General features: G+C 42.0%; 1 protein-coding gene across 1 annotated transcript in view; it reads left to right on the top strand.

Annotated features, from left to right (window-relative positions):
• The first annotated feature begins 530 nt into the window (after nucleotides 1–530).
• The window catches only part of LOC144590865 (adenylate kinase 7-like), a 32537-nt gene continuing 19225 nt past the window's right edge, over nucleotides 531–13842 (top strand). Inside the window, exons 1-8 of the mRNA XM_078395248.1 lie at nucleotides 531–633; nucleotides 861–955; nucleotides 2348–2458; nucleotides 3255–3338; nucleotides 6264–6352; nucleotides 8784–8874; nucleotides 10430–10504; nucleotides 12664–12813. Coding sequence (XP_078251374.1) covers nucleotides 531–633; nucleotides 861–955; nucleotides 2348–2458; nucleotides 3255–3338; nucleotides 6264–6352; nucleotides 8784–8874; nucleotides 10430–10504; nucleotides 12664–12813 — 798 coding nt within the window. The remainder of the gene's footprint in view (nucleotides 634–860; nucleotides 956–2347; nucleotides 2459–3254; nucleotides 3339–6263; nucleotides 6353–8783; nucleotides 8875–10429; nucleotides 10505–12663; nucleotides 12814–13842) is intronic.

Genomic DNA, 13842 nt, shown 5'->3' with positions numbered 1-13842 from the left:
CATAACCAGAAGGCACAGCCTCTGAATAAAAGACATACCTTTAGGATGAAGATGAGGAGGAATTTCTTTAGCCAGAGGGTGGTGAGTCGGTGGAATTCATTGCCACAGACACCTGTGGAGGCCAAGACATTGGGTATTTGTAAAGCAGAAATTGATAGATTCTTGATTACTAAAAGTGGCAAAGGTTATGAGAGAAGGCAGGAAAACGTGTTGAAGAAACTCAATGGATCAGGCAGGAAAACGTGTTGAAGAAACTCAATGGATCAGGCAGCAGCAGTGAATGGAATGGTCCATACTCTCCACAGCTGCTGCCTGATGTGCTGAATTGTGCCACAAAGTACCTGCACCCGAGAAGTTGGCCTTTTTTTCAACAAAAAAATATAACTTGGATTTGAAAATTACCATCTAATTTGCTTTGAGACAAGTTTAATTGTAAAGGTGAAATTATGTTCAAAAGTTGGAATAATTTCCCTGGATTTCATCCAATAAACTGGGTAAAGATAGTTATTTTTATCTTTCTACAGTATGATATGCACGAGCAACTGTTTGAATACCTTCAGGAGTGTGACGTCGTCATTTACAACATCACAGAAGACCCTGAGCAAATTGACGAAGCCTCGTGGGCTGTTTCAGGTTCTGATTTATCACTTCATGTATCTGCTTTTCAATTTTGCTTTCTCCACAGTTACTTGCTTATTTTGTTTTAACCCAGTTTCATAAACCCATCTGGATTATTTTTTAAACCCATTTCTGTACAAATGTTATACATTTCCGTGTCTTATTCTGGAGTGGAGAAGTAAACAATGAAATAATGTTCAGTCATTAAAAAAAAAAAAATTCTCTTCTTTTTCCCTCTGCAGCACTTCATTCAGATTTAGAACATTTTGAGAGTCCAAAGATATTTATTTTGCTATCAACAATAATGACGTGGGCTCAAACTAAACCTGTTGATCCTGTAAGGATTTTTTTTTTGTATTTTGGTTATTGCCATTTAATTGAACCTTAGATTGCTTTAGACATGTTACAAAGTTAAGTGTTTATTGCAGGAGAATTATTGAACACATTAGACGTAGCTTATGTTGCAAAGTCAAGCACAATGGATTGTTTGTGCCATGTACATGCTGAAGACATTGTCGATCTGGAGATTGACTGGACAGCCCATCTGCAATTGTAGGATCCAGAGTTTAAATTATTTCTCTGTAAACAGTTGCAATTATTAACCCACTATTAAGAAGATCAGTTCATTTGAACCTCATTCAGAGAACTCAAAACTGGATCCATTGTGGGGTCAATTTCTCAGACAATTAAAAAAAATGGCAATTGTTAAACAAATAAACATATTAAATTATGAGAGGCCTAGATAGGGTAGAACCTTCTCCTAGATAGGTCGACAAGAGGGCATAGGCTTTAAGGTGAGAGGGACAAACTTAAAGGAGATGTGCAGGACAGAATTTTTAACACACAGTGTGGTGGGTGCCTGAAATGTGTTGTCAGGGATGGTGGTAGAGGCAGATACCATAGTGACATCCTTGGCTGTGTGTGTTATTAATTATGAAACCCTTAATCCGGGAATGCACGCGCACCTTTCTTTTCACTCCTCCCCCCTCCCATCATCCAGTTCCTTTTCCTCCTCCTCCTATTCATCACTCACCCCTACCCCCTCCCTGTATTCTATTCCTCCTCCTCCTCCACCACCTCCCCAGTTCCTAATTACCCACAACCCTCTCTCTGCTTCTATATTTCCTGGTATTCTCCCTATCCTTATCAGATTTCACCATCTACAACCGCTTGTTTTACCCACTTATATCCTCCAGCCGGTGTGACCACCTCTACCCCTCTCAACTTCACCGGACTAATTTACCTACCATCCACTCGCCAGCTCTTGCCCCAACCCTTCCCCTCACCTGTTTCTACCAGCCACTCTACTTCAGCCCCTGAAGAAGGATTCCAACTCTCAAAATCTGCCCATATCCTTTCAAAGATTTGGTCTGACCCACTGAGATCCTCTGGCTCTTTGTTGTTTGCTCATGATTTCAGCATCTGCAGTCTCTTGTGTCTCCAATGGAGCCAAGCGTGGCACAAGATAGCACCATTAAGAACTGAAATTAGAAGCAACAAAATAATCTTCATTTCCATTATGTAAAGTCATTAGATATCCATTATTATGTAAAAGGTAAGCCATACAGGATTGTATTCCATAATGGAACATAAATCAAAATTAAAAATGATGCATTTCCAGTATGAGGCAGGCATTTACCAGAAGGTAAACCATGTATATTTTATAATATAATCCGCTATTTTAATGTACACATGGAGGGAAAAGGTTAACGGCAATTTTGTTTTTCAGGAGGATCCAGAGGCTGCATTCACAGAGGATGATTATCGCAAAAGAAAGCCCCATACAAACTATAAGGATCACATCAGCCTTGAGAAACTAGTTATCAAATATGGAAAAACTGTACGTAACCACACAAAATAAATAAATATTTTAGAAAAGTAATTTTTCAGGTTACAGGTGTAAAGGCTTAACATTCGATCAGCAAAGATTCAATCCACTAGAATATTCTGGCAACATTTCTACTCCAAGTTCCAAGGGGAATGTAGATTATGCTGTCAGAAAGAGAATTTGGGATTGATCAACGTTTAACGGGAAGCTAGTAACCACGAATACAAGTGTATGTGAGGTGAGAGTTTTCAGATGGTGGTGCACCTTTTACCATTGTCTCTCCAAATGATAAATTGTAGGGTTTGAGCTGCCTATTTATTTTCTATACATTGGTGGTCTGTGTGTTTTAGTTCATAAATTTGGAACGAAAATCCGGAATATAAACGTCAACCCATTAAAGAACAAAAGGAAGTAAAATGGTTGTTTGATAGTATTGCACTACAGAGATTAAGAGTCAACTACAGTGGTAGTCTGGAGACAAATATAGGTCTGACTGGGCAGATTTCCTTCACTGAAGGATACTGGTGAAGTTGATATCTTTTTATAGCAATCCAGTATTTTAATGGTTGCTGCTTAATGAGACCAGCATTTATTTTTTAAATTCCAGATTTTTTATATAGTTTAAATTCCCCTGTTGCTATGGTGAAATTCAATCTCATGCTCTTGAGTCAATGCTTCCCAACACTGGCTCCAGGTCCGTTGACTCTACTACCATGCCCCTATTTAGAATTTAGTTCTATTAATACTGTAGGGTAGGCAAACCGTTTTGCCTATTTAGAAAAAACATTACATCTCTCCTTTATTTTAGAAAAAGAAAAAGTTTACCACCTATGTTGTTGCTGCTGGAATCATTTATGGAATGGATGAAAGTGTGTTTCATATCTTCTTCAAGGTAAAGAACTTACAATGTTAGTCCTTTTCGTTCTGACAGTCTTGAGTAAACCCAGTCCACGGTATCATTTTTACATCGACACAAATAATAATAATAATAATAATATTCATTTATTGTCATTGCAACGAGTACAACGAAATTAAAAAATAGCCAATCCTGACGGTGCGTACAAACATATATGCAATAAATGCAAAAACAAATAAATACATAAATACAATTAAATACAATTATATGACCGATTTTTTAACGGTGTTGCCTAGTGCAAGGTAGTGTTCAGTTCTCGTATGGCCCTGGGGTAAAAACTGTTCTTAAGTCTGTTTGTTCGGGATTTGATCGACCTGAAACGTCGACCAGAGGGCAGATGAACAAACAGACGGTGGCCGGGGTGGGATGGATCTTTTATTATTTTGCCTGCTCTACTGAGGCAGCGTAGGCTGAACAGGTGCTCCAGGGAGGGCAGTGAGCAGCCGATGATTTTCTGGGCCGTCGTGATGACCCTCTGAAGGGCCTTCCTGTCCTTTTCTGAGCAGCTGGCATACCATGTGGTTATACAGTATGCCAGCACACTCTCGATGGAGCAGCGATAGAAGGACAACATGAGCTTCTCCTGCAGGTTGGTTTTCCTGAGGATCCTCAGGAAGTGGAGTCTCTGCTGTGCCTTCTTTACTGTGGTGATGGTGTTGGTAGACCAGGTGAGATCCTCTGCGATGTGCGTACCCAGGAACCTGAAAGCTGGTACCCTTTCCACACAGACCCCATTGATGTAGAGTGGGTCGTAATCTCCACTGGTTTTTCTAAAGTCAATTATAAGTTCCTTTGTTTTGGAGGAGTTCAGGACCAGATTGTTCACTGAACACCATGCTGCCAGCCTTTGGATTTCATCCCTATAGGCTGTCTCATCTCCTTCTGAGATGAGTCCAACCACAGTCGTGTCATCCGCGAACTTGATGATGGTGTTGGTGGGATGGGTGGGGGCGCAGTCGTGAGTGTAGAGGGAGTAAAGGATGGGGCTCAACACACAGCCCTGTGGTGAGCCGGTGCTCAGTGTAATGGTGGAGGAGAGGTGAGGGCCTATTTTGACTATCACTTGAGCAAGAAACGTATTAGTTTGAACGACCAACTGAATTCAAGGGCACAGCAGTAGAGTTACTGCCTTACAGCGCCAGAGGCAAGTGTTTGATCTGGACTACGGAGTTTGGACGTTCTCCCAGTGACCATGTGGGTTTCTTCCGGATGCTCTAGTTTCCCACACTCCAAAGACGTACAGGTTTGTAGGTTAATTGGTTTTGATAAAAAATTGTCATTTGTCCCAAGAGTGTAGTGCTGGTGTACAGGGAACGCTGGTTGGCGCGAATTCAGTGGGCCCAGGGGTCTGTTTCCGTGCTGTATCTCTAAAAATCTCTTTCTGTGTTGTGATTCTTTCTGCTCGGTTTATTGATTATCCATTCTGATGCTTTGTGAGAGATGTTTAGTCTTTTCCACCACTCCTTATTTCCAATAATGCAGCAACAGTTTAGTGATCTTATACCCAAGGAATTAACTCACAGGGGATCAAGTGTAGTACACCCAGGTTGATGGTGTGTTGATTCATGGACCTAAGCCGTCACTGGCACCACCCGATCTTATAAAAGAAGCACAGGATTACCTAGTGTAGTTTGAAGTTAGGCAAATATCCAACAGAGATCTTAATTTCATTCTTTTCTCCACATTCCCATTTGAGTTAATTGTCAAGATAAACCTCATAACATAACATAACAACACTTTATTGTCATTCGGCACAACACCGAATGAAATTTCAGCAGTCACAAGACACAGCAAAAAAGAAAAGAACACAGGACACCCGACCCCAACACAAACATCCATCACAGTGACTCCAAACACCCCCTCACTGTGATGGAGGCAACAAAACTTCCCCTCTCTTCCCCCCACACCCACGGACAGGCAGCTCGACCCCTACCGAGGCAACCGACACGCACAGCCCCCGCAAGAGGATGGAAGGCCCCGCAGCCGAGCCGCCCCGGGCACCGAAACGTCCCGCGGCCGCACCGGGCGATGTTAAGTCCAGCGGCCGAGCCGCACCGGGCACTGAAACGTCCCGCGGCCGAGCCACACCGGGCACTGAAACGTCCCGCGGCCGAGCCGCACCGGGCGATGTTAAGTCCCGCGGTCGAGCCGCACCGGGCACTGAAACGTCCCGCGGCCGAGCCGCGCTGGCGATGTTAAGTCCAGCGGCCAAGCTGCGCCGGGCACCGAAACGTCCCGCGGCCGAGCCGCACCGGGCACTGAAACGTCCCGCGGCCGAGCCGCGCTGGGCACTGAAACGTCCCGCGGCCGAGCCGCACCGGGCACTGAAACGTCCCGCGGCCGAGCCGCGCCAGCGATGTTAAGTCCCGCAGCCGCGCCGCGCCGGGCGATGGAAGGCCCCGCGGGCGAGCTGCGCCCCGGGGAAGAGACCTAATAAAAGAAAGGTTTCCCCCCGCCCCACCCCACCCCCCCACACCCCACACCCCCACCACACATACACAGCCAAAAACAGAAACAAAAACCATCCCAACACCGACACAAACAAAAAAAAAAGAAAAAAAGACAACAGACTGCCAGAGAGCCGCAGCCGTTAGGCGCAGCCAACTCCTCATCCATTCAGGCATCCCTTATTCATTGTTTTATTTGGATTATCCCTGTTTACCAACCATATGTTGAATTACTGAGGTAAGGGCTGATGTTTGACAAAAATTACTACGCAGTTCCACACCTCTGGTTATGTAGTTGATTGTTGTCCAAATGAGTTTTGCCTTGGTTCGCTAGAACCGATGACTTGTATCTTTGTGCTTCATGCAATGCTATGATTCTCACGTTGTTTATCACTTTATATAATCTACCAGAATATGCAAAACCAGCCTCATGTGATTTTCTTTCCGTGTTCAGGAGGCCTGGCTTGGGCTGAATCCAACAATACCATGCTTTGGAGATGGAAAAAATGTAATTCCAACCATTCACGTGAATGACTTAGCTGGGTAAGTGGAAAAATAAAAGGAGGAACTAACAATCTAATAAAGGGCCATCAGCAATTGTAGTCTTCACTTAGCTTATCAGGAAGCACAATTTATTAAATTACAAATACAGAAGCTCATAAAATTCTGCAATCGTTTTACTTGCATCATAATTATGTACAGTCTTGTATCATGATTGACTAAGAGAGGTTTTCCAGATTCTATTTAGGATGTCCGCATCATGATGACATTGTTTATATGAGCAATTTTCTTTAACATTATAAACATCCTGTTCAACATTTGAAGTACATTCCTCATGTGACAACAGTTGAGGTTCGACTGGCTTATTTTGTAACCTGCTTGGATTTTCCATTTGGTCTAACTGCATCATGTCATGCACATTGGATTTGCTCAATTAGGAACCAGAATGATATAAGGAGAAACAAAACAAACTACTGGAGCAATTCAGCAGGCCAGGCAGCATCTGTGGAGGGAATATAAAGAATACCTTCTTCAGACTGATTATGGAGTACATTTATTTAACTGTATTGTGTTCTTTCTCAGTTTCAGTTTTGTTTATTGCCACATGTACCAAGATACAGTGAAAAGCTTTCTATGGAACATAGTGATTCCTTTCCAGCCTACTGTTAACTTCCTGTGTGTCATCCATGTGTGGTTACTCTTTGTCAACCACCATGATGAATTTTGGTCAGAGCAACGCCACAGTCATGCTTGCTTTGTCCTCTCTGACAAAAATAATGCAGATGAAATTAGTCTCGGATAACTCCACAAAATAAGAGGTATAATTTTACCTACCAATGTAATTACTGGGCTGTTCAATTCCATTGCTTAAATGGAATGGAACTGAATTTCAAGTTGGGTAAGCATAGGATGAAGTCATCCAAGTTGGAGGTCTTCCCTATAGTTCCAACACCTACTGGAAAATGGTCAGGAAGGGGCCTTGCTGGCTCAGTTACTAATGTAAAACCCTACCAATGCCGAGATGAAGGATTGAATTTGGGCCTTGCTGGTTTAAATGATTCAACAATGTATTGAATACAATTGATGAAGTATTCAGCAAGCCTGCAAAAAATATTTATTTCATTGTTAGGGCAAAAATACAATCATTACCATATATATTGATTTTATTTTAAAGAACATTAATGATCATCCTGAAGCAGACTTCCATCTTGCCTCGATAAATGTCTGCCTTTTAGCTTCCTTTGTCTGCTGTTGTTTCAGCGACTGTTATTTCGATGAGGGACGAACAATTGCCCAAACCAAAGAACAAAGTGTGCTTGCATTTATTTTTTTAACTCACTCTAAAACAAACATTAACCTTTAACATAACTTTACCACAACACAATACCAAAATGATGTCATTAACAAAGAGAATTTGCTTTGTCATTCAGAAAAACAATATCAAGTAAGATGTTTAAGCAAAATTAATTCCCCAAATGGTCTGAGATCATATTTTCCATTGTAATTGATTGAAACATTCTGGGATACTGTTCAGCAGCTTTGGTTAAAAAAATGGATAACTTATTTATTACATTGATAATTAAATCATGTATTAGATCATTACAAGAGCTTACTGTAAAGCTCTTGTTCTGACATTCAGTTGTGGTTACAAAGTATAAAGCTTTATTTATTTATAAAAGTACATTATTTTTCTTTTATGCCCTTTACCTGTGTTGTGCATAATTGTTTAAAGCATCAGCCTGAAGAAGGGTCTCGACCCAAAACGTCACCCATTCCCTCTCTCCTAGATGCTGCCTGACCTGCTGAGTTACTCCAGCATTTTGTGATACCTTCCATTTGTACCAGCATCTGCAGTTATTTTCCTTCACTATTGTTCAAAGCTTGGTACATGTCCAAAGAGGTGAAAAGAGAACTACGATCTGATGTTTACTTGATTTACCTGTTGGTTTGAAATCTTTCCTGTTAGTTTTAATAATATATGAAGTTGGAAATACGATGTTTTGAAGTAGGCTAAGTAGTGTTGGGGTGATTCCCCCAGTCTCAGTGGAGACATGAGCTCAATGGAAATGGAGGTCAGAGAATACCACACTTTTCCAACTGTGGTGCTTCCTGCTGGTATCAGAGGAATTAGTCCAATTTTCAGATGCTGAAAAATTACATCCTTTTGAACAAGCTATTTTTATTTCTTAAGTTGTCTCGAATTTCAACACACAGTGGGCATGAAGGACAGACATTTAAAAAGGCAAGGCATAATCGGATCTGGTCCGACTGCAGGCAAATGGGATTAGTGTGGATGGACAAAAAGGTCGGCAGGGATGTGATGGGCCGAAGGGACCGTTTCTCTGCTGTGTGACTCCAAGGCTCTGTACGACACTGTGACACTTTGTTCCAGTGACAGAGAAAGTTTGGAACAGACCATTTAGCGGTCTGCGATATTTTAAAAGAGTGACTTCCTTTTGGCCTTATTTTGCAGCGTGTTACAAAATGTAGCGGAACATAAACCGAAAACGTACTACATTCTTGCATTGGACGATTCAAAGCACACAATGAAAGAAATAGTCAAGGTAAATGCTTAGAGATACTTGCTGCAGATGTTTCAGTCTGGTTCTTTTTCTGATCGTGCACAGTGATCTTCTGAAATGATATAAAATGTAAAGGAGGAATATTTGACATAATTTTGATGCATAGTAAGTCATAAGGTCATACGGAATAGGAGTGGAATTGGGCCATGCGGCACATCAAGTTTACTTTGCCATTCAATCATGGCTGATCCAGCTCTCCCTCCTAACCCCATTCTCCTGCCTTCTCCCCATAACCTCCCCACTACCTGTACTGTAGTGCTTAAACAAACGTCCCAACATCATTTTCATCCATGTGCACCTGCAGAAAATGAGGTGAAAATTAAAATAGGACAGCCTTAAACTATCACTTTTGTCTTCAAAGGAATCCTTAGATTTCATTTACATGTCACGTCACCTACATGCACCAAGGGTTTTCTCTAGCATGTGTATGGTATGGCAGGGATATTTGACTAATTTCACCAGCCAAGCACTTTTCCTTGTGAGGGATTTGGGTGGTTTTATATTTAATGTATAGCTATAAATCTATTAATGTATTTATTCACAAAATGCTGCAGTAACTCAGCAGGTCAGGCAGCATCTCAGGAGAGAAGGAATGGGTAACGTTTCGGGTCGAGACCCTTCTTCAGACTGAACAAGGGTCTCGACCCGAAATGTTACCCATTCCTTCTCTCCTGAGATGCTGCCTGACCTGCTGAGTTACTCCAGCATTTTGTGAATAAATACCTTCGATTTGTACCAGCATCTGCAGTTGTTTTCTTAATCTATTAATGTAGATCTCTAAATCTAAAAAATAAATAAATAAATAAACCCCAAACATTGCACTTAAGGGGTTAATAACGTCAAAAAGCCATTAGATTAAAAGAAAGGAAATTGAAATAAGTAAAAGTAATCACAAAGCAGTTGGATTCCTATCAAAGATCAACCGGTTGTGCTTACGGAGTGAAAGAATGTCATTGTCTGGTCTGACCCACATGTGACTCTCTGACCCCCCCCCCCCCCCTCCCTCACCCCGCTATGATTTTTACCCACTCCCTTACATTGCCATCAAACTCCCTACCGTTGCATTTCACATGCTTAGGAAATTGTTCATTATATGGACACAAAGGCCTTTAAATTGGTTGGGAAAGCGGACAGGCTGCTCAATTTTGAACTTGAAACAATCTGAGATGGAGGGAACTGTTTTTTTCACATGCTTTGAGCCAGTCTGCATGGTAAATACCTCCTGTAAACTACCCATTGCAGATGGAGTAGAGTATTGTTCCGGTCATTCACTTAATTTCTGTCTGTGGGATGTTATTGATGCCGTATGTATTCATTCAGTGCAGTGCTTTGAGACATTTAAACGATTTGCTGCACAGACATTCTATCTTATTTTGGATTACAATATCAGCTTAAGAAACTCAATTGATCTTCTGGTCCACGATGCATAATTCTATATTAAACAGGCAATTGGAGTAACCCAAAAGAACACATTAATCTAGAATCCAGAACTATTGTTTCAAGAAGCACAGTTAATATATTATGATTCTCCTTACAGGCAATCAGTAAGCTTGGACCAGGCAAGATCCAGCACATTCCACAAGACAATGCCCTGCTAAATAATGAGTTAACGGTAAGTTCTTCTTGTCTGATTTTAATCATTTCACCACTTGGATTTCTATTTTGGATACCCAAGGAACTGCAAAAGCTGGAATGAGGCAGACAGCACAAAGTGCAATACTCATTGCTCACAAATTATCTATATATTAAAACCTGTCTGTTTGTTTGTTCCTGAACTACAGCCAAAACGGTACATGATAGCGCGACAATTGTAGGCCCACCTTACTCACCATTGTCCCTTTAGTGCTAATGCAAGAGGTTTCATTGAAATCGGTGTTATATTTTTTAGGTTATTCACATTTTAAAGTTTAAATCAATCTCCTAGGGGGGGAGGGAGGTAGTGAGGGGGCTGGAGGGAAGGGGGAGGTAGGAAGGGAGGAGGAGGGAGGATAAGGGGGGTTGAGGGGGAGGAGGGGGAGGGGAGGAAGGAGGGGGGAGGGGGGAAGGGGGAGGGGGAGGGGGAGGGGGGGAGAGGGGAGGGGGGAGGAGAGGGTGCTGCACCAATGCAGGAGAAGTATTGGTCTAGTAAGTTCATACGTTCTAAGAGCGGAATTAGGCTATTCGGTCCATCGTGTCTCCTGCGCCATTCAATCATGGCTAATTTATCTTTCCCTCTAAACCCCATTCTCCTGCTTTCTCCCCATAACCCCTGACACATTTACGCATCAAGAATCTGTTAATCGTCACCTTAAAAATATCCATTGACTTGGCCTCCACAGCCGTCGGCAGCAGGGATCTTCTACACGGGTGGTGTAAATGTGGTAGTAGTTTGTAAACGCCTCAGAAAAACACTCCAAGTCACCAGGAAGACAGTCTACTGCTGTTTGTAGACAATTGTAGATGTCACTGCTACACTTTCTCTGCACACAGAGCCCCACTCCAGCTCCTTGATACACTCCCTGCTCCCGTGTAGGCTCCTGCCACCTCTTGCTGTTGGAGGCAGAGGGATATTCCCAGCCACTTGCTGAGGATGGATGTTGGCTAATGGTAGCCAGCTAACTGTGGTCATCTTGAACTGGTTTTAAGCACAAGACTTGTGCACGTGCACAGTGCAATGACCGTCATTGCTTTATGTTGTACAATTAACCATTGCCGATAGGTGGAAGAGGATTTTATTGTTATGTACCAATGCAGAACTGAAACGTACCCATGTGTACAGTGACGCTTTTGCTTCAGGAAGTAGGCATTTGGCAAAATTGAGTTTTGCTTTATTGTGAAATGCAGCACATATGAAGAGTTAGAAAATAAGAAATAATTTGCCCCTTCTTAAAAAAGGTTGCGACTCACGCATTATAGTTTCAGTAAGGTTTTGTTCCATTAAATAAAAGTATAGTCAGCCTACAAATAAATGGTTTGACATGGCCACTGTACTCCTGGATTATGCCACCAGCTTCCAGCAATACCGATGTTGTTCATGCCCTGATCACCAAAATAAAAACAACTTGTTTATTATTAAACAATGTTGTTGCTGAAAATACCTTCTACAGTTTTCAAATTAGCGGATCTTATGGTATGGCTTTCGTTTCTCTCCGACAGATGGGATAACTTTATTATTCTTCAGACTCTTGGCATTGCTTCACCTGGTTCATTAGAAACCACCAGTGGGAAAGGACGGGGCTTGTAAGCAGTGTGAGAATGAGTCTGAAGAAGGGTCCCGACCCATAACATCACCTATGCATGTTCTCCAGAGATGGTGCCTGACCCACTGAGTTACTCCAGCACTCTGTGTCTATCTTTGACAATGAAGTAAGGTTGCTTAGGTAGCTTGAAACTAGGAAATCAAACTGGAGGGGATGTTTGGGAGGAATCAGAAGGAAGCTAGAGCAGAGTAAGTGTATTGGAGCAGGGACATGCAGTGTGTGAGGAGAGAGGAGGGAATGAGGAGGAGAGAGGAACATTAATTTGATGGCTATTCCGAGAAATGAGTACTGAAAACTTTAAAATGGAGGTATCCCTTTGGCATGTGAATGAAAAAGGCGGTTAATATATTGAATGAACTCGTTTCATTGGAATTTTTACCGTTGACCCGAGACTCCACAAATATGATTAATGCTCAAACAAATGTGATTAATGCTTCAAATTCTAGGCAAACCACAAACTATTTACTGGATTCAATCTTACCTTTCAAAATATGAAAGTTAAAGTGTTTGAACTTGCTTTCTGTTTTAACAGCAATCAGATTTTGATCACCTGCTGGTGAACTTGACAATGGAGGCTTTCTTCATCAAGGAGAACTTTAACATCCGCTGGGTGGCTGAATCTGGCATTGTGGAAAACATCCAGACCCTTTTCAAAGAATTCAAGCAGTCTCGGGAACTCATGGTAAAGCTGTTCGTTATCTCAATGACTGATCATTTCTTGTAGAAATATCGTTTTACATGGAGAAAGAGTGAACCTAGAGAAAACACAATGAACACAGTGGCGCGGCTGGTAGAGCAGCTGCCTCACAGCATCAGAGTCCCAGGTTCGACCCTGTCCTTGAGTGCTGTCTGTGTGGATTTTGCATGTTCTCCCCGTAACCATGCGGCTTTCATCCGGGGTGCTCCGCTTTCCTCCTACATCCCAAACACTTGTAGGATAATTGGCACCGAATGTTGTACCCTTTATCCTTTATCTATGCACTGTGGACGGCTTGTTGTATGCATGTATAGTCTGTTCACTGACAACAGCACACAAATAAAAGCTTTTCACTGTACCCCAGTGCACGTAGCAATAATAAGCTAAACAAATTCAATTATTTTTAGATATATTACATGCTGGGATAATAAATTTTCCAACCAATGGATTAAGCTTCAATGCACTTATTTTGAAGTGCAGAGAAATAGGGCCCCAATAAGTTTCAAGGAAGTGTGAGAAATAGAACCGGATGTGTTTCAAGGGTGCTGGTGCGTTAAAGGGAGCATTGTAACCAGGGCCCAGGCGAGTTAAAGGGAGCATTGTAACCAGGGACCCAGAGAATTAGAAGGAGCATTTTGCATGTTCTCCCCGTAACCATGCGGCTTTCATCCGGGGTGCTCCGCTTTCCTCCTACATCCCAAACACTTGTAGGATAATTGGCACCGAATGTTGTACCCTTTATCCTTTATCTATGCACTGTGGACGGCTTGTTGTATGCATGTATAGTCTGTTCACTGACAACAGCACACAAATAAAAGCTTTTCACTGTACCCCAGTGCACGTAGCAATAATAAGCTAAACAAATTCAATTATTTTTAGATATATTACATGCTGGGATGATAAATTTTCCAACCAATGGATTAAGCTTCAATGCACTTATTTTGAAGTGCAGAGAAATAGGGCCCCAATAAGTTTCAAGGAAGTGTGAGAAATAGAACCGGATGTGTTTCAAGG

The sequence above is a fragment of the Rhinoraja longicauda genome, unplaced genomic scaffold, assembly GCF_053455715.1.
Source record: "Rhinoraja longicauda isolate Sanriku21f unplaced genomic scaffold, sRhiLon1.1 Scf000366, whole genome shotgun sequence".
Lineage (NCBI taxonomy): Eukaryota > Metazoa > Chordata > Chondrichthyes > Rajiformes > Arhynchobatidae > Rhinoraja > Rhinoraja longicauda.
This window is presented reverse-complemented; position numbering and strand designations above follow the sequence as displayed.